At 39.5% G+C, this 21978-nt stretch overlaps 1 protein-coding gene across 1 annotated transcript; it reads left to right on the forward strand.

Moving 5' to 3' along the window:
* Positions 1-1352: 1352 nt before the first annotated feature.
* Positions 1353-16684, forward strand: LOC140310345 (golgin subfamily A member 7-like). The gene is made up of 6 exons (XM_072388620.1): positions 1353-1414; positions 2711-2836; positions 5280-5432; positions 6424-6525; positions 8503-8555; positions 14802-16684. The coding sequence occupies exons 1-5, from the start codon at positions 1406-1408 to the stop codon at positions 8542-8544; spliced, it is 432 nt and encodes a 143-aa protein (XP_072244721.1). The 5' UTR covers positions 1353-1405; the 3' UTR covers positions 8545-8555; positions 14802-16684.
* The last annotated feature ends 5294 nt before the right edge of the window (positions 16685-21978 follow it).

Genomic DNA, 21978 nt, shown 5'->3' on the forward strand with positions numbered 1-21978 from the left:
GGAATGAAGAGGAAACAGAACAAAAATAGAAACAAAAACCAGACAACCAGCTGCTACACCTGTAAAAAACAAAACAGACAACAATCCATGGCCTTTGAGGGGAATCCAGCCTTAGTGCCACCAGGAGCACCTGAAAGCAGACAAGCAGAGAAAAAACAAACACACAAACAAACAAAAACAAGCACAAGAAGTGGCAATCGCATACAACACAGCTGTGGATATAGATGACCTGAGACGACATGATAATACATCAACTGCTTAGCGACCATGCTACTGGATTAATGAATGTGTGTGTGTGTGTGTGTGTGTGTGTGTGTGAGAACATGCAACACCCATGGCACAGGACCTACATGATAACCGTGCTTAGTTATGAGTGTATAAGCGTACAGGGCCACAATCCACAGCCCCCCCCAAGCAATCAGAAGCAGGCAGAGAGGGCCACAAGACCCAGGCCACCAGCAGCCCCCACGGAGCACAGAACCCAGGAAGCCCACCGCAGGGGCAACCACGCATCCACCCAGAAGACCCACCCACCTTTGTTAGGAGACTCATAAGCCCCATTTTAGAGATGAACCCCTCCTCCTTAATGTGATATCAGCTGAACATGCTTGTCTTGCGTTGCCAGGACTTGTTTTAATGAGCACTATGGACATTTCTACAGAAATGCAATCTCATTAGATCAAACCTATGACTCACTCAGCTCTGGTATCTCATCAAACTCTTGCTTGTTTGTTATTGACCTATTATAGGCTCAGTCCCAGTTTCCAGTCATACATACCAATCAGGCCACAGTCAAGCCCTGTAGCTGCAAGCACTGCAAGTCCAAACTGAATGCAGTCACAGCAAGCGATAGGAATGCGTAAGTATGAGTGTTTTAATTTAGCATTTCATCTGCTTTAAATATATTGATAGGTGCACTGAACAAACTTTCAAGACCTGGAGCATCTGCAACTCTTTGTATTGTAAAATTGTAAATCTACTGCAGTTCTATTTTGCAAGCGCATACATTTCAATACTTTAATTTGCATTGATACTTAACAGTTAACACGTTCAAAATTGTACCTTTTATACAAGGTACAAAAATAAATTTTATAAGCTAAATCAATAGGTAGAAAAATAAAAAAGAGGTCACCACTAAGGTCAAATCGCTACAGAAAAATAGCAAACTTTTCATTGCATAATTTTTTTTTAGTTCTGTGTGAAAATTATTTAAATAGTGGATTAACAAAGTTACATTAAATCAGATCATTAATTTAAAGTAAAGCATTTCAATGTCATGTTCACATTGTAAATTTGAAACAGATGAATAAATATCCGGAAACTTTGTTGGACAAATATTTCCTTCCGGAAACATTATTTCGTAGTACGAAGTGGAAAAAACTGGTAGCGGAAGAGAAACAGAAAGATGGCAGAGGTAAGCTAATCATTTAGTTTGTGTTCATTCATTTTATTAATTTATTCACACGTCAGTGGTGTGTTAACGTGATAATCTTTATCTAATTAGTTGTGGTGTCTTTATGGGAGTGTGTTCGATAGAGAAATTGAAGGAAAGCTAGCTAGCGTTAGCCGTGTGGCTCGCGGGTTGGTTGCTAAATTGTGAAACCTAACTGCTCTTTGCTATTAAGCCACAACCTTTAAAGTGATCTACGGTTATAATATTGTCGGCCAGGTGTTTTGGCAAAGTCGGCGAAGAGCCAAGCTGTGTATGTAAGCTAGCGTTAGCAGGGTTTGAGTGACTGACTGCTATGCTAAAGGCTACCAAAATAAAAAAGAAAACTATCGGGATTAGGGTGTGTGGGCATCCCAAAAGTGCACCTCACTTGTCAATTTTGTCAGTTTTCACTCTTCGGGCTGTCGAGAACACTGAGCATAGATGTGACCTGCAATGAAGTGGGGCAAGGAAAAGGCACTTTTTGCCTAATCATTTCTGATAGCTGATATTGAGAATAGTTTCTAGCTATTAAGAACACTGTAGTCAGTTATTTATTTTCATGGGGAAAATGCTATCTTCTGAAGCAAAGGAAGTTTTCACTCCTGCCACAGAGTATGTAATGCATTAATGTTGTTAAATTATTGAAATTACTAATATTCCTTATGTTGTTGCTCAATAACATGTTTATTTAGTGGAACTGTTTCCTAGAAAATCCCATTTTTTCTTTTTAAAATGTGTCAGAAAAGCTATCCGTACATGTGGGATGTACTTGTGTGTTATCATGATTGCACAGCCAAAGACGACCCTTCTCTGGTTGAGTCAGTAAACTAATCTCAGTGAGACCGTACTGCATTCGACCTGCTGAGTATCATTTTAAAAACAGACAGATCACACTACAAAAAGGCTGAAGGTGGCTACAGTGAGGTGCATGGAGAGCATCAGCTTGGAAAATACCAAGAATCTGTTGTCTGCTGATCCAAAGCTTTTTCTACATCTGTACAATTATTGTTAAACATATCAGCTTTTGTGCTGAGACTTTACTTTTTATGTAAGTTGGGACAATTATGACAAAAACATCACACAGAATGCGATTATTCCCAATATTGCAACTAATAAATGTATTCTGATGTCAAGGTTTATTTTCATTAAAACAAAAGAATTTGTGCAAGAGTTCGAAAACTGAGTTCGAATTAAAAAAATTAGGTCAAGCTGAAACAGGTGAACAGAAGGGAGAGCAGAGATGAACCATGTTTTCATCGTTAAACTCTGTTTCAACAGACTCACAGCTTGCAGGATATGAGGCAGCAGGCAGCCATTGCAGCCAAAGTCTTCATTCAGAGAGATTACACCAACGGCACCGTGTGCCAGTTCCAAACCAAGTTCCACTCGGAGCTGGAGACCAGGGTAGGACATGCCTCGTCGCTGTGAAGCACCACTGCTGATCACACTGTGTGTTCAGGACTTCTGTCTGTTCTGACGCATGAAACTGGAGACACCCATACGGACAAGAAAGGAAATCTCATTTCAGTTTAGATAAATGATTTTCATATTTGTATTTTTTCTCATAATGAATTCTGTTCTATTTTTCAGGTAGTTTGGTAGGGATAGAAGAAGACTTACACAGCTGTACTCTCTTTACTATCTCAGAAATGGTTCTCTTTTTTTCATCAACATCATCAGCTACTCAACGACTCTCTGCACCTCTCAAGCAAAAATGCTAAGATGCTGCTCAGGCGTTAAAAAATAAAAAAGATCATTTCATTTGAGGTTTTGCAAAATTTCCATAGTTAGACATAGCTAGTTGCCAAAACAAAATAAAGAAAAATACATAGTTGCTGGACTTTGTCCTCATATGAGCTGTATCAAGTTCACGAGGGAGGATGCAAAAGACCACAAACTGCCTTTTTTGGACTGTGCCGTGTACATTGAAAAGACGGAAGTTTACTGAGGTTTACAGGAAACCCACACTTGCAGACCAGCACCTGCTTTTCGACTCACATCATCCTCTCGAACACAAACTATCAGTTATCAGAACTCTACACCGGGTGGAGAGTGTACCTACCAAGGCTGAGGGAAAACAAAAGGAACATCAGCACTCCAAGAAAGCTCTTTAGACCTGTGGATACCCAAACTTGGCCTTTGTAATATCAGCAAAGACAACTAGACACAACCACACAGGTAGAGAGGCTAAGGAGAACAGATGCAAAGATGCTGTAATTCCATATGTGACAGGAGTCTCAGAGAAACTTAGAAGGATCTTCTCCAGACATGACATTCTAGTGCACTTCAAACCCGAGAACACCCTCAGACAGAGACGGGTTCACCCAAAGGACAAAACACCCAAACACAAACTGAGTGTGTCATGTATGCAGTCCAGCCGGTGCCAGCCAAACCACTCAGAATCTGCAGGACACTGAACTGCAGGTTTGAAATGCTTGCGCCACATGAAAAGAGCTGCTTCACAAGACTTTTAACTTCTCTGTGGTGGCTTATTGGTAATTCCCTGTGGATTGGGTGGTCTCCCAAATTTTTTCCAGCCAGATTCAGTTCATACACTCACAAAGACACAAGCAGCCGGACAAATGGAGAATGGTAGAAGCTTAAAATGTTGTGCCAACACATACTTTTTAGAATATGATCTGTATCCCTGTTTTTATGAAATATGCAGTATAATATCAAACATTTGAATGACTCACATTTGTGTGTACATATAAGTGCTTGTTTATTTCACTTTCTTTTTTTTGAGCCAGTGAACTTTTTTCCCACAGCTTCATTTTTGATGTGCATCTGGGCTGTTCCACAGCTTTGCACGCTGGACTGTCACATTCTTGCAGTTAACCTGTCTTCAGCTGTGGGATCTCTTGCTTTGGTCACTTCTTCCTGTTTAAATGCCAGAGAATGTTGGCAAAGAACGAGATGAGCTTCTGAGTTTTAAATGTATTTGGCCTCTCACTTGCCAAAACATTCAGCAGGATTTCATTATTGACATTCACATTTCCTAAATTCACATTGAATCGACCGTTTGTAAATCATGCTCAACCTTGCTCTCTTCTCTGAAGTTTTGGAAATGGTAAATGGTGTCTGTGTCAGACGCAATAGAAAGATGCTCAGGTGATGTGGTTTGAATAACAGTCTCTGAATTTGAAAATTAGAGGGAGAACAAAAGCTTTTGATGGTGAGTGCCAAATATGCCTGAGACCACTGATGTGTTGGATCTTTTGTTGCATTCCTCGGGCACAAGTAAGCAGAACATTGGAGGGTTTTCAGTTGCTCATAAAGCCCCTGGATGACTCCACATAGGCTCTGCTTAGAGGCTCCTTCTTTTCTCATCTGTGCCATACGAAGATCGTTTGAACTGTTCTGGTCCAACATTGGACTACTGTCGACACCCCAATCCTAAAAGCTCCAAATCCCTCCATCAGTATCCCAAAGGCCGTCTGCAAACAACTGATATATGTCTCTTACCTAAGTCAAAGTGCATCTGTGCCATTGGAGAAGGAGAAATCATCAAAATTCCTTCCTGGATTGTCAGTGTGTGTGTCCAGCTTTCACTATGTCCTGGCAGTTATTTAGTGGAAACATTCACAGAGCACATAGCTGAGGCATCCTAATCATTTCAGTAGGTGTTTCCAAATGTGGGAAGGAGATCCAGCACTCCCCTAATGTATGACCAGTTAAAAAAAAATGAAGCCCCTCATTTATCTCGAGAGGAAAAGAAATGCTAAGAAGATGAGGTTTCTACTCAGACATCCTGTACACACACTACTGTTCAGGTGTACGTACATCTGACTCTATGCCCTTATTTAATCTTACCCTGTATGTTTCCATATATATGTGTACATTTCAGATCGACAAACAGCAGTTTGAGGAAACTGTTCGGACACTGAACAATCTTTACGCTGAAGCGGAGAAACTTGGAACCCAGTCGTATATAGAAGGCTGTCTGGCGTGCCTTACTGCTTATACCGTTTTCCTGTGTATGGAGACTCACTATGAAAAGGTGGGATATGTTCTACCTGTTTATCAATAATAAACGGGGCTTTTAAAGGAGACATATTCTGCTGTCGTGAGCACTGTTGCCTCTCAGGAAGCCTTACAGGGTGGCGTTTGCATGTTCTCCCCGGTACTCCAGCCTCCTTCCACCCCCTAAAAACATTCATGTCGGTTTATTTAGTGACTCTAAATAAATAAATAAATTATTTGTCTCTTTGTGGCCCTGTGATGGATTGACGACCTGTCCAGGGTGCACCTGTCCTCTCGCCCAGTGACAGCTGGAATAGGCTCCAGGTTCCCCACAACCCTGAATTGGAAAAGTCAGGTATAGAAATTAATGGTCAAAATACCACAGAGGCAGCACAACAGCTCTTTTTTCAACCTTGGATGCAAATATGCAGAGTATATAGTAAATAGCCCATAGAGCCCACATTGGCCCACTTAGTAAAACCAAGCTTATACTCCCACTCCCACAAAAAAATACTATGTTAATCTTAAATAGTTAGATACTGCTGTTTGGCTCCTGACGCCTGGTAATGATCCATCTTTCAGGCACAGTCTCAGTGTGCTATGTGTTGAGTTGGCTCCACAGGTAAAAAGTGAAGTCACAAATCTGGTTGGCAGATTAATTCCTCTGTCACATATCGGCGTGGTAAAAGTGTGTACTTTATTTAACTGTTGCTTATATGGGCAACATTTTACAGATTTTAAGAAGTTTGGTTTTTTTATCAGATCCTGCAGCAAGAAATGGGAACTTGGAAATGGGAGTTGTGTGTTAGCACAGTGACATATTTAGCAGTGACATCACCTAAAAACACTTGGCTGGAGTCACAATGTGATTCTGACAGCTTCCAGGTCTGCTCTGCTGGTCTGAAAACATGTTTATCTGAAATACTTTCTCAGTCTTTCAACAATCTTTTTTTTTTTTTTTAGCACTGCAGACCTTGTAGACTCATTCTTTTTTTGATTGTTACTGATAACATGATCACCTTTTTTAGGTTTTGAAGAAGATTGCAAAGTATATTCAGGAGCAAAATGACAAGATCTATGCACCACGAGGCCTCCTGCTCACCGACCCCATTGAAAGAGGCCTTCGAGTTGTATCCTACCCCTTCGTGTGAATCCAGACAGAATGTTTTAAACATTTATCTGTTTTTGTTCAGGCAAAACAACGGAGCAAAAGCCACACATTTTTCAATTAAACAACTTGTGTAAAAATGAGGATGTGCAAGAGAGGTGTTTTGTTCAACTTTAAGTCATTAAACATACCAGGAAATGTGAGTGTAACTGGATTGTGTCTGTAAGTAGAACAGGGATCTTTCACAATTACCCACTAGCTGCTGTGATTTAAAGGTTTGTAAACTTCTCTAACTGCTGGTGGGTGAATATAAAAGGCAGCAGTCTCTGCAGCTTACAGGAAATCCGATGCTATGAACGGATACGCTGAAAAAAAATTCGATAAAAGTTATATGTAATCAATAGCATCTGTGTGAAATCAGCGGCTGCGCCAACATCCTGGCTATCCTAGTGTATGTGTATGGGGTGACTCAACATCCGAATTAATTCCAGCTGGGTGGCAAAAGGAGATTAGAGATAACAAAATATGACTGAAATTGTTCTCAGCTGAGCTTTGTTCCCAGTCTTGCCTGTGATTTTATAGGACTGACCATGATCTGAAATGTTTCTCCGACACCGTGGCACTGCTGGACTGACTTTGACGGGAACATCGGGAGACTGACAGGAGTCTCTCATCCAAACTGGGCTTTTAACCCTTACATCTAGGAGTCAAAATTGTATTTGTTACTATCTTATATTGTGGCTGTTTTAGTTATGCATGTTTATTCTGAAAATTAGTGGTAGAAAGTTTTTTTTTGTTTATTTTTTTCTTTCAGTCTTTCAGTTAAACAAATGTTACTTGAATCATAGGGCTAACACAGTGTTTAGGCTGACTGTACATCTCCGTTGTTTGTCTCCTGTGATCTGTGTTGACTCTGGGATAGACTGGTGACCCTGTGCTACTCGCTTAGTCGCAGCTGGGATGTATGCTCCAGGCGTCCCGCAAACGGAAAATTAATAAATTAATGACTCTGATGCAACAGTTGTAGCAACAGAACACTGGATGCTAAAATAGCATGATCCAAATATAAAATCCTTAGAAGTCGTGGCCAACGGTAGCTAGCTATTCAAAGTAAACTCGTTAGCTTTGCTGTAAACCTTTCCATTGGTAATGTCAACTCCCCAGCATCATGCCTCTGTACCAGTGTCGAAGAAGCTACGGTGTAAAACAGCTTGTGATATTATGTTCCACTGCTACCGCATATTTAAGCTACAGGCAATGGTGGGTCATTGAACGTAAGTTCTCAGCTGTCTTTCCATTCAACTGTCGAGCAAATCTGATGTAAATTTTTGACACGGTGATTCAGAAAATGGCTGTGTGACGTCATCAGCAGATTGTTTTAAAGTGCATGTTCCAGATGGTGTAAGCAGGAAACAAGGAGAGGTCTTCAGGAATTAGTTTGAGGTGGGAACGTTGTGATCATGTCCACGAGTTTTGGACATGTTTATTCTGTGGAAGCAGAAACGGCTGATTGATCATGTTGGTGATGAAAATGTTTAATCATTTGACCCTGGTAGCTAAATACCAGAGCCACCAGATCTCCTCACCTTAGAGGTTATTGGATGTTTTTGTAATTAATATATATATATATATATATATATATATCCTGTAGCTCAGGAGGAAGAGCAGTCGCCCACCAATCGGAAGGTCGGTGGGCTTCCCCAGGATACATGTCGAAGCGTCCTTGGGCAAGACACTGAACCCCACGTTGCCTCCCAGTGTATCATTGGGTATGAATGTGTATGAATGATTAGAAAAAGCACATAGTTAAGAATCTTAAGACGTGCTGTATGAGTATGTGTGAGTGGGGTGAATGCGGCATGTAGTGGAGCGCTTTGAGTGGTCAGTTAGAGTAGAAAAGCGCTATACAAGTACAAGTCCATTTACCATATATATATAAAAAAAGAGATGAAGATAATTTACACTGAATGTAAACCTTTTCCTTAACTTTCTTGGCAAGATTGAGGTGACCATCTTTGAAGACAGAAGCCTGACCAGATAAAAGCTGACATGGTGAGTTGATCCCAACAAAGACGCATTGCTGCTAGCACAGATGTAAAACAGAATATGTATTTTTAAATGGGAAACACAAAAATTTCTGGGAAGCACCACAAGGAAAAGGGCTGATGATAAAGAGCAGTGATAAGCTCGTCTCAGACAGAATCCCTCCTCCACATTCAAACACATGCACCACATCAAAGTTTAAAGCTTTTTACCAGTGATTAATATTAGTTAGCTACCTCTTCTCCAAGAGGGCTTTATCTCAAAGAATTTGGAGGGTTACTCAGCTTACTTAATTTGTACATCAAATCGTCATATATTCACTGAGGGATTTATGCCCTGAGGTTTCCATCTGAAACTTGAGCTGAGACCAGTAACTAATCCAAAAAAGTAATGAAGTGTCTTTTCCTCACAATAGCGCTTTGTCTTTAGTTACAAGTCCTAAAGGAGCTGCTCTTAGAGAGTTATCCCACAACACAATTTGTTTGCTGAAAATCCTGAGGTCTTTTGAGACCGCACAGTACGATCATCAACCACAGATGGCTTTAAATATCCACAGATCTTCCACACTTCACGGCAGGGACCTCAAGAGCACAACTCATCCCATAAATTGTTTCAATCTCTTACAATAAATCTCTTTCTGCTTTTCATGTGTGACGCAGAATAAGACGGCGAAGCTGGGCTCAAAGCATACTGAAAAGTACTTTGTGTTAGCTGCATTGTAGCATACGGACCACCATCAGGCAGAGGAAGACATCCCCTGTACATACATTACAAGGGGTTTGTTATGTTTGGCAACATTTCGGAGCCCATAGACCCATGTGGTTGGATATACCACTGGCCTACTACTGCACAGATGCATACAGGAATTAATCTAATCATTTGAAACTTCTTCTGAGGGCCTCATGCATACACATGTCCTGGAGAGGAATGTAATGTAAACCCAGGACTTTTATAAGTAGCTGCTGATAGAGGGGTGCTTTGGATCTTTGCCACAGTCAAAGGCTGGGTAAGGCACAGCCAGCAACCAGACTGAAACCAGTCATGTGCACCCTGCACACCACAACATTTCTCCTGCCAGCATCTTTTCTCTGTCTCCTCCAGGCTTTGACTGATACATCCATGCAAAAAATAGGGAAATTCAATATCATATTTGCACATCTGTTAATAGATTGCCCTAAATTCTCTTGGAACTGCTGTAAATTAGAATAGATTAATAAATAAACTTTTTGTTGGCCTGTGGCTGCTGTTGAATAAGTAAAGCCTTCCCTTCCGTCCTCTTTGTGTCGGAAGTCCTAGCAGGCTTAAAGTAGGACTTTTGGTTGCTGAGCGCCTGCCCAGTGGGGGGCTGAAGAGCGTTGATGGATTTGCCTCTTGTGGGATTTCTGCACTGGATAGAAAAGTGGACTATGTCTGTACAGCTCCTGATTGCCAAGCATCTATTTAGAGGCAGATGGCGCCAAGTCAGTGTTCTGACAGCTCTTCCAAAAGACACTCTACCTGTGATTATGTGTTATTTGTGCAAACTGGCTGCCTGTACAGCTCACCACAAAACTTGTCAAGTTAGACTGCAAACGTGAGAGTATCTGTGTCTCAGTGGAGAATGTTGGACAAGGTGAGTGCATAATGATATTCATCATTACTCTGTTCTTTTTAGTGAATGAAGTTAGTCTATTCTCACCTTTGATGATTATATTTTACAGGCTGAACTAAAATATATTTTTTCACTTGAGTGTCATTTTTTGAATTGCTGTTATTACAGAGCATTGTAAATCAAACTGAGAACATTTTGTTCAAAATGTATTTATACATACATTAACCTACATTAAATCTTCTGATATAGTTGCTTTACGCAAAGGTTTGTGTTAGCTGTGCCAGTTTATACCGTGCTCTGCATCGGGAGGCAGTAAACACGTGTTTAAATACAACTTCAATGTCAGGCCACTCAGATTGTGGCTGTAATCACACATGAACACCAGCAGTTAGTCTTGTTGGAGACTGGTTACTTTCCTGGTCTGGAGGAGATATGAGTCCTGTGAACTGACACCCGCTGTGTTATTTGACTGTAGCCATCGTCATGACGCTCTCTCCTGATAGGAGTGTGACTGGATGAATGAAGGCAAGGCAAGGCAATTTTATTTGTATAGTGCATATCATACACATGTGCAACTCAATGTGCTTTACATAGCAGGTAAATAAATAACAGAATAAAAGGATGAAAAGATAAAAACGTGCAAAGACACGTAAACAAAGCAAGACAATAAAAGCTTCTGTAACAGCTGGAACCAGAAGTAGTGCAAGGTAGAATTAATAAAATGCTTCGGTAAGAAAAAAAAAAGGATAAGACAAGTAAAAAGGAGATAATAAACACTCAAGAGTATCTGTAACTCTAACCATTGGCACCCATCATCACATTTCAAAGGCCTGGCAAAACAAGAAAGTTTTAAGCCTTGATTTAAAAATAGCAACATTTGGGGCACATCTAAGTGTTTCAGGGAGTTTGTTCCAGAAATAAGCAGCACAATGTTTGAATGATGCTTTACCATTTTTTGTCTTTGGACTATAAACCGTTAGCAGTCCCTTTCCAGATGACCTAAGGGTTCTTGATGGTTGATAGCGAATAAGAAGATTTAGCAGGTATTTTGGGCCCAAACCATTTAGGGATTTGTGGACCAGCAAATTAATTTTAAATTCGATTCTCTCACACAGAGGGAGCCAGTGCAAAGATCTGAGAACTAGTGTGATGTGGTTGTATTTTTTGGTTTTTGTGAGTACCCGTGCAGCTGCATTTTGAACACGCTGCAATTTTTGAAGAATGAAGCTCGGGTCATTTCGGGCTTTAGCTTCGTTGGAGATTAACTTGGAAAACACAACAAATGGAGGGGATGATACCTGGTACTGTTCCTTATATTTGGAGCCATAGGATGTCCATTTGTCCAGCAGATGATACGGATGATAAGTTTTGCGCGGATGGGATAGATTCCTCTGGCTGTGTCCAAATAAGATAACCCAGGTAAGAAGTGATCCTCCTTAGCTGCTTCTATCTCTAATAGCAGGTCTGCCAGGTCCCGAAGCTTATGTACATCTCTGCTGGATATCTTCGGAAAGCTCTCCAGTCTGGCAAAAAGAGCGCTCTCAATGGCTTCAGGTGTCCCATAGCATTGCTCTAAATGGTTCCACGCCATTTTCAGACCAGCAGCAAGGTACCTGATATAAACGGAATTAATCCGACGCACATGCTCTGAGGACTCTCTCCCCAACCACTTCACAAGCAGGTCTAGCTCCTCAGCTTAAATTAACTCGAGACCTACGGTAGCATTGGAAAATGAAGACTTCCATGCCCAGTAGTTTTCCACCTTATTGTCAAACTTGGTCAGACCTGTGGTGATAAGTTGACTTCTGATGAGGAACTTGACCAGGTTGGCTGTGGCCGAAACGTCATTGAAGCCACCATGATCATAACGCCGATCTACTGCTAAAGCTTAATTTATACTCTTCCAGAACATCGACAATGTCGACGTGACGTTGTCATTGAGCATTCGAAGTTCTGCGTCTGGGGAACACGTTGCTCTGCAATTCACCGTGCAGGTAGGGAGGTGGGACTGTGCGTTTGTCTGGTTTCAGGGGTTATAGCTGAATCCTTGCTTTTTCTACCGGTCACAGTTAACAACAGTAAACAATGGCAACCGAGGTGGAGCAGCTGTATTTGCAGTTGGAGCTCATCTATATTGAAGAACAAATGCTTAAATTGCAAATGTTGAAGCGCAGGCGACAGAGAAGACGTTAGCGGGGGTGGTCTGGATGACCGGCCGATAATTGACCACATTCTTAGATAAGAAGATAATTTTGAATGTCAACGAGCTTCTTCGACGTATACAGCCATTAGGACCGGAAAAGGCAACTGCTGGAAATTACGTTCTGAGCGGACCAATCGCAGCCCTTACAGCCTGCGTCTACGCGACGTGTGGTTAGAATTTTTTGGAGGTGCACGTCAGCCTAAGGCGGAGGGGTTCACGTGTAGCTACGTCGTCAAAATGATGTTGAAGCATAAACTACGACTAAGTCAGCATTGACGTTTGGGCTATGGCGATATCCATGTCTTGATCTACCAACAGTCCTCCTTAGACTGCTGCTGGGAAAGGACAGGTTGTGGTGGATTGCTGTGGCCTGGTCTGCTGGCTCAGGGCTGATGTCTTCCTCATCTTTGACCAGTCGTTCCCTCAGACTGACTTTTGTAGTTCGCTGTGAGTGACCAATGGCTTTGTCAGACTGTTTTAGCTTCGGGTTCTGAGGGGGAGGACCATTGGATTCACTTAATCTTGGTAAGTAATCATCGTTATCTTCTAGCGCTTCCTCCAACACAGCTTCAGCAAAGGCTGCTTCTTTTTCTTTTTCTACTTCTATTGCCTCTAGCTCTCCATCAATCTGTGCTCTTCGCACTTTCATTTCAAACTCTTTCTGTGCAAAGGCTGCTTTGCCAAGGTGGTTATCCAACTAGCCCAAACAATCGAGAATTCCCAGAAAAGACTCATAGACTGGACTGTGGCGTTGTCAATGATCTTTACTGAAGATGTCACGACTGTGAAATTGTAATACAAAATATCCACAAATACAAGTTTTGTAAATGAAATTACACAAACAGAATATTCATCACAATGAACAAGGTAAGTACAGACAACGTTGATATGCACAAAAAGAGAAAATTAATCAACAGCATCTGAACTACATGGCAAAATTATGTCTCATACATGGCTGAATTATTACAATTTACAAAATTAAAAGTGATTATAACACACAATCTTCACTTACAAACGTATGAAACGTAAAAACTTACAGATATGGTCTTCTGTGGCTCAGTTCCAAATTAAAATCTTCCCACTGCTCAACAGATGAAAAAAAAATGGTCTTCAGCACCAGCCATGTGCTCTCTCTTTCTCCCAAAACCTGAAAGTGAAACTTGGGTAAATAAGAGTTAAGTCTGCGTTTACTCTTGCTTCCACAGGAGGCAGTATAGCATTAGACAGTTTGATAGAGGCCATGACAAAGTTTAGGATCAGCTCAGTTAATTGTCAGAACTGCTGGATTGAAAGCATTTCGGGTATCAGTCAAACTGTCACAGATAAAACATAATGCCATTGTATTATCTGATGTGTTGTTATTCATCAAAGGTTCTTGCTATTCCCTGGTAGTAAAACTGTAGGAGTAAAACTTGATGTACTCTGCTTTTCAAATGACTGTAATTTCATGTTCAATATTTTTAAAAACATAATCATCTGAATAGATAAAATTTGTGAACTAACTAATGCTTTTTCAATAGAAAGTCTTTGTTACTAGTATGTTTATTCAGACATTCAGTGAGATACAGAACAATTTTTACACACTGCTAACACTAACATCCCGAGCTAATATGTGCTAGCTGGCGAATTCTGGTAGCTATTGTTGAGCTTGCTAGCTTAATATGCTGTACAGAACGGGGGATTTGCCCAAACTTTGTAGCTCGATACTGAATGCCAATTGTAGCTTTTGTAGGTTTGAAACAAGAGTTCCTTGTTAGTTACTCATATAATTTTCTTTCCATGACACAGATTTACTTAAAGGGGAACTTAAACCTGGACCTTGTTTCTGGCATAAAAAATACGTTCATCCACTCGCCAACAGTTTGGTGAAAGTCGGTGTCCTTCAGACACTATTTAGATCACTCGAGATCCGCATATATCCATATAACGGGAGTGAGCGTGGCATAGACAATACAGCCTCTAAATAAGGGATTATCTGTCTTTATCTCACCAATACTTTAAGACGAACGAACGAACGAATGAACGCATACTATTGCACTGTTAGTTCAGAGCTGCCATGTTGTTGTTATCGGGGGGGTTTTCTACACGCGTCTAGTGGGATGATGTCATTAACGCGAGCCGCTGCAGCACAGTTTATTTACTCAGTGCTCTGTGACAGTCGGCTATCTTCACACGGAGTTTGCTACTGTGTCATGTTGCTCAAAACTAGCAGTTAATGCCTGTATTGTCTATGCCCAGTTCACTCCCGTTATACGGATATATATACGGATCTTCAGTGATCTAAATGGCGTCCAAAGGACGCCGACTTTCACCAAACTCTTATCGGTGAGTAGATGAACGTATTTTATGCCAGAAATAAGGTCCAGGTTTAAGTTTCCCTTTTTAACAAAAAAAACCCCCAACTTACCCTTTAATGCCCACTCAGTCATGTCACTGAATAATCCTCCTGTTTCTGCTGCAGCTGTTTGGCTGAGCAGAACCATGGTGTCTGCAGCAGCTCAGAAACAAAGCCCATCTTCCAGAGGACCTCCCAGACCGGCGCCCTTAATACTGCGTCTCTACAATCTATTCCTGTCCACCAACTATCATTTGCATGTCTCATTTGTCTCGTGTTCCTGAGACTTGATTAAATGTTTGAGCTTTATTTGAGACTTTCTCTGCCCACATTTTAGTTGAGGGCCATGTAACTGTATTCAACTTGGTCTTGGACAGATTAACTCATTGATTTACTGACATTCTTCAACCCATTTGATATTGGGTGAAAGGTATTTGTGATATTGTGAACTTTTGTATATTCCTTTTCTTGTCGGACTCTTGTTTTTGAGTTTTAAAGCTGACATGTAAGGTAACTTATTTTAGTTTTGGAACTCCCCAATGTCTGAATTTTATGTGAATATTTTGGCTGAACTGAGGAAATAAGCGAGTCATATATAGAGGGACTGTGGTTATTAGCAGATTTGTTACATGTTTTGTACCTTACAGTTAGCTTTATTTCTATTCTTTTTTTTTTTTTTTTTTTTTTGCAAAGGTGTTTGCCGGTTTACCACTTTTTATTTTTTGCATTCATCCCTTATTAGTTGCAACCTTCTGATCTCCATTACCCAACAGTCCAAAACAAATTTTGATCATATTGTATGTCTTTTATTTCTATGCAGTGATTTAAGAATTACATTTTTCTCTTTTTGTTATTAAAATGTTAAACTGTAAACACTGCTCCTCGATTCATGGTTATCTTTATCCTGAGTATGTGCTATACATCATGTTTGGTGATTACTGTGCTAATAATTTCTGTTTTGATCATATATTCATATATTGTGAGGCTACCTTTGACAGAAGTATTAAAAGTGCTCTTGTCAGCTGACAGTGCCTGGATTGTCTTTGAATGTTACCTTTTATTTAAATTTAAAGGCCTGGTCACACCAGGAATCAAACAGCAATGTTTTACTTTGATTCATTTAAGATTACCACAAGGTATATCCACACTAATCTTTCACAATCAGGTTCAACTTGAGCATTTCAAAATGTTTATTCACGTACAACAAACTCTGTTCTGTTGCTGGTCGTTAGCTTCAGAACTCGAAAAGTTGGTTACTCTTAAAAGTACGAGGACTCTTTTAAGCTTTTAATGTCGGTGTATCTGATACGAGGGAAAAACAAAGGAAAACTTCCCCAAATTGCATAATTTGTCTTCCAAATCCTGTGAAATGTCCATAATTGGTTTGTTTCACCCTGTTGGGTTGAAGTAAAAAGCTTGTTTGGTTTTCTTTCATTACCATTTGTCATAGCCAGACTTCTTAGTCTGCAGCCTCGCCCATTGTGTGAGCCATGTGTACCTGTACTTGGTGTGATGATTGTGAAATTTGTTTGGAGGATTTGCACATTTTCACTGCACATAAAAATGTGTTTGGAGGGGAATAACCCAAAAGAATAATTGTTCTGGAACACTTTCTGCTGTGAACGGGCCTGAACTGGAAGACCAGATGTCAGTTTATTGTTTAGTTTAGTGAAACTAAAATCCACAATCAGGATTTTTGACTGACTGTAAAACAAAAGAACCTCAGTTTGTTATTGAAACCTTCATAATCTGCAAACAATACAGCTGCTCGTGCTAAGCTTCAGCTGTCTCAGATGTTTAAAAGAATGTGGTCAGATGTAAGCATATTGAAATTCAGCTATAGATTTTTGAATGATATAGCTACAGAATCAACACATATCTTGATGTCTCTGTTGTACTTATGTTTTTGTTCATCTTAACTCCAGTTAAAATTTTCTATGTTCCTTTGTCAGTTGAAATCCAAATATATTGTTAATCTTAAAGTTGTATGCTAATAAACATGTAAATATTTAACGCTTTCCTGCCCCTGGTCTTATGTGGTGCTCAGCCAGAAACTGGTCCATTTTTATATTGCCTCTCCACATCACACTTGTTTTATTAGGCACTGCTGACCACACTAAAGGCTGGATAGCCAACTGAGTGAAAGACACTACTTCAGACTAATGATTTAATGTAACGTCTCAAGTTCAGAATTTGAGTTGATCCGTCTTCAAAGTTTGACTTACTAGTTAGAGCAACATATTGCAGTCACGGGCAGATAAATCAATAAAACACATCTAACACAGTCATTTTGCTTCATAAAACAAACCTCAAGAAATTTAAATAAAAGTCCTCTGATTAATGCCCTTTAATGGATGGTGAATGTTTGTAGCCTGTTATTTTTTGGGAGGTTTGTTGTGATGCAACATATTCTCTCATATTTTAATAATGGATTTAATGGTGCTATGAGGAATGTAAGAAATAAAAACAATTGTTTCTGTTTAATTGCATTGTATGAACCCAAAATGTGTAATGTTTGTCTTGTCAACTACACTGAATTTGTCAAAATACATCAAATTGTTTAAGGTTCCCACAGCATGTGGTTGTCACGTTTTTCGCTTATTAAATCTTTACATATTTCTTTGTTTGAAACAGGTCAAGTATGCAGGCCAGTTAAGTACTCAGACTGTACCCTCTTCTTCCTCAACCATGCCTTTGTAATGTGTACAAAATGTGATTTTGCATTGTTCTGTTGAAAAATGCATGCATGTTACTGGAGAGGATGTGGTCTTTAAGGCAGCATATGTTGCTTTTCTGCATTATTGTGTGTGACTTGTTGCTGATAGCAGTCTGGGTGGTTATATTTGTATTTGGTCTGGAGCACACAGGATCCATTTAAATCAAAATTGATCTGGAATACTGTTTGGTCTGACCACAATACATCTTTCCACTGTTTGAAATTTCATTCCAGATGCCTCTGAGCCCAGAAAAGTCGACTGTGGACAAGGTAAATATAAGGATTCCTTTTTGCGCAGTAAAGTTTTAAGTGACATTTGTGAATGTAACTCTGTAATAGGTTTGTCACAGTAATCCCTTGTCCATGTGGTTTATATCAGCTATTGAAGAATGACGGTTCTCCATGCAGTGCCGTTTGAGGGATCAGAGATCACGGGTGGCCAGCTAAGGGCTTGTACTCGTTTAGGCACTGAAATATATGAAAGTAATATTTTGCACTGTAGAAGCACAACTATACAAATGTAACATATTTGCTCCTCAAAGACTCAGCCTTTCATGGAAGCTGTCTCTGTGCCAATCCATGATTACAATCTCCTGTTTCTGGTTGGGTTATTTTCATCTCAATAGTTGCCCTTAATATCCCCCATAACACATTTTTTATGTGTTGCAGGCCTAAAAAAACCCAAAAACTGATATATTAACAAGTAAATTTAAGTTGACAAGACAAAACATGAAATATGATGGGCTCATAGTGTGCAATGAAATCAACGTAAATGTAAGAATTGGTGTGCAGCACAAATATACTGGTTGGTATTTTGTTAGAACCAGTGTTTTGACTCTGCTTCCCTCACATAAGAAAATAATTGTTATTTGTTCCAAGTTGAGCAATGTTTACATCTCCACTGAGTTGATGAACCTGTTGACCAATCCTCAAAATGTCATGGCCCAGAGCTTTAAAAGTCTTTGCATACTGAACTAAAAAGGAACAGAGCCAGTGGTCTGTTTGAGGCAAGTATAAACAGAAGAAATAAAGCCAGATGAGAGAGTGCCAATCCGTTCACAGCGGTGTGTTTGAGGCACATACTGTATGACTGCATTCAAACCCATTCCTCTTCATGCCTACATCCTGCTCGCCCATGACCGTATTGCTACAATTGGTACAGACTAACTTGTGTTCTTTTCCGAACACCTTGTATTTGTATGATTTCAGCAACCATGTCAGAATGTTTGTTTTGTTCTTCCTCTGAACAATTTGATGTTTACACTGTATTCCTCATATCTGCACTCACTGGTTACTTACTTTGTCAGCTGTCTGTGTGTTCTGTTATAGACGGCTATTAGCAGGATTCTGGCTGCACTGTTAAAATGACTGCATTCCTCTTCATCTTGGCATTGCTGCATCCTCTTTCACAAGGTTTTTATTTTCACAATTTGTGTGTTCCACCTCATTACAGCTTTTGTATTTCTTTATTTGTCTTGTAAAGAGAACCCAGTAAAACCTGCAACCTGAACCTGGAACACAGAGGCTCATGGTTTTGCAAGTCTGAGAATCTGAGAAACCTCTTGAGAATCAACTGTCAAAGTTTCACATGAAGTTTTGTCTGTCCCAAAGCAGGACACAAATCAAATGTTAGGCCATTGCATGAATGGAGCCAAGCTATACATACACACAGTTTTAATCTTTTCCTTCAAAGGTTTTCTCTCATTAGGGGTCCCATGGCATCCTGAAAGAGAAAATAGACTTGATCCATCATCCTGAAAATGATTTATGTTACCAGGAATACAATGTATGCATTCACTGCAAACTGTGGTTTTCCAGCTGCACAGAAATACTTAGTGAGACAGAGCACAGGGTACCATTTGTTACTTTCATGAGGTTAAAATGCATACCAGAAAGGGATAAGTCTTGAAAGTAGTCTAGCAGAACTAAATTATTTTCTGTTGGCACAGACATACAGTTTAAAACATGATCGAAGCTTAAAGTGGTCTTGCAGAACAATATGTTGCATTTCTGAAACCATCTGGTCTAAACAGTAACCCTTTTGGAGACTAAAATAAAAAATTCTTAAACCTCCTAAATCTCACGGTTTTATTGCAAAGAAAACAAATTTTACACCCTCTTAAAGATATACTAAAGACTAGTTTGCGCAGTTTTATAACCAAAAGTGTCATAAATATAAAGGAATTTTCCATGGCAAGACTCAGAAAGGCCCAGAGAGGTAACATTTCATGTAGCCATTTCTACATTTCAAATAACACAAAGAATCAGCTGCTTTTAGTTTGGTAGATAACAAACTTCAGAAATGTTTAAAGACTTTTTTCGGCCATTTCATATATATAAATATAAATATATATATATATATATATATAAAACACAAACTAAAAACATTAACCATCACAGATTTATACACAATTTAATGCAGCATGTGTTTAGCAAAATTTCAAGCTGAGACAGACCTCAAAAAGACCTCAAGTTTATTCTGATACATAGGTTTTTCTTGTAAATAGATTTTGAATAATACACCATATCAGTGAATCAACTAATTGTTCATCACATTTAATCATTTTCACTGTCAAAGGCAACTAAAAGTAGGGGCTAGACTATCTGAATTGTTTGCTTATGGCAACAAATAGTTGAAAACTAAAATGAACTAAATTAAAGTTACTTAGCTGAAAGTGCTCGCTACATGCAATAAATTGATGGCTAACAAGTTAATATATTTGAATAGTAAATGTTGGCACAAAGATGGCATATACTATAAATAAGTTATTATAAATGCATTAATACATTACTTTATTTAGTTATTTAGAAGGTCCACTTCCTGGTTGAGGATGGTGCTCTCAAAAACTTGCCCACCTGAATGCCTCTTACTCCACCAGGTGTTGGTAATGTGGACTGAAACAAGCATGATTTTGAAGATGGGGATAGGGAAATAATGGGTTTTTATATGTGCTCTGCTTTCAAAGCATTTAATAGAAAAACGCAAGCCTTGGTTGCTGTATCGTTTAGGTCCCTCTGAGGTATAGTTTGTTGATTAAGATACATTAGTTTTAATTGTTCATTTTACTTTGTCTTTGTTATTAGCAAAATAGTTTTCCCGGAAGTATTTAAAGATGGTGTGTAATTACAGTTCTGAACTCCTAGAACTACTGGTAGATATCCTGATCAGCCAGGGTTTAATCTCTTAACTTAAAAGTGCTACCAGTATCCTGTCGACTTGAGACAATGGCTCATGATCACCACATGCAATGTCTAACTTTAGCTTCCTGATGGAAGCTACCTGGGTGTAGTTTCCGATCTAATGCTTTACAATTGCAGTGTTTAATTTATTTAGGGCAACTTGTCAGTTGGTAATATTATCCTGTTATTAACTGTTATGTATGTATTCTCATTTTTGGGGTGCGAAACTGTTTAAAATCTACCATGTTTGATGTGACTGACAACGGTGGCTCCTCCAAACATGCTTAGGTAGTTCTAGGAGTTTACTGCATTCTCTTACATTTGGGCACCTCTGACATTTCTTTTTTCCATAGAGTTTTGTACAGTTGTTGTCCATTTCATTCAAACACCATTGGATAGACGGGGAAGTTTATTCTGTTACTTGTCGGTTGCTGCATAAAGCAAAAAAACATCCTCAAACACAGCAAACTACACAAATCTCTGGCTGTCTTTACACGCTATATAGAATCTCTCAAAATGACACACAACCACAGTGTTAGCCATACATACAGCCTTCACAGGGGACACTTATAATTGAATAAACCTGTAATATACAGTCTGTGGTCACTCCTCTCAGCTTAAACTGCGACTTCATAAATTTCAGAAATATCTGGCCTTACTTCAACATCCACGCTCTCCTGCAGAGAAAGCAGCCCTGATTCAAAGAGCTTACTTCCTTAGCTTGAAATGACTGTACTTTTGACAGCTGTAATTTATTGTTTTATGGTTTATTAAATGTACTCTGGCACAGAAAACATAATTGGAGTTTACAGTAAACTCCCTCCCATTTGCTCACTGGCTTTGCAATGAGATCTGTCTGTGGCAGATGGGGAAACACGATTGTAATCTTTGAGGATGTACCACCCTATTGTTTCAGTGATGCAGCTGTGGCTCAGTGTTTATGTGGCTTTTTCTTTCCACACTGCAGAAACATGAAGTTCACGTGATGTAAATTAGAAACCACACTTTACCTGTGGGGTAGCCTGCATTGCTGGTGATGTCACATTGGATTCCTCTCACAAAGTATATGCTGGAATGAACATTAACATCATAAAATCTGAAAATGTAAATCTTATTAATAGAGAAATGTTGTAATATCAGGTTGAGGCCACTGGAGGTCAGTGTTGGACCACTATTCAGGTTCCTGTTTTAGAGACCTTTGGTTAGTTGTCATGGCTCTTGAGAGAATTGTGGAAAATGTGCCTACTATCTTCCAACTTTTCTCCATTTATAGATAAAATACAATTCAGTTACTGCTGAACTCCTAACTGAACTGGTAATCATAATTAGCTTGTTTCAGCCTAAATCAGTGCCACCTGTTAACCAGCAGGTGCACATTTATGGGAACTCATTCCTAAAATCTTGCAT

Source organism: Leuresthes tenuis, unplaced genomic scaffold (assembly GCF_036924035.1).
Source record: "Leuresthes tenuis unplaced genomic scaffold, fLeuTen1.0.hap1 SCAF_6, whole genome shotgun sequence".
NCBI classification, from domain to species: Eukaryota; Metazoa; Chordata; class Actinopteri; order Atheriniformes; family Atherinopsidae; genus Leuresthes; species Leuresthes tenuis.

Coding starts and splice junctions, on each gene's coding strand:
- LOC140310345 (XM_072388620.1), top strand. Junction 2,837..5,279: donor ACTCGGAGCTGGAGACCAGG/GTAGGACATGCC, acceptor TGTACATTTCAG/ATCGACAAACAGCAGTTTGA. Junction 6,526..8,502: donor TTGAAAGAGGCCTTCGAGTT/GTATCCTACCCC, acceptor TTTCTTGGCAAG/ATTGAGGTGACCATCTTTGA.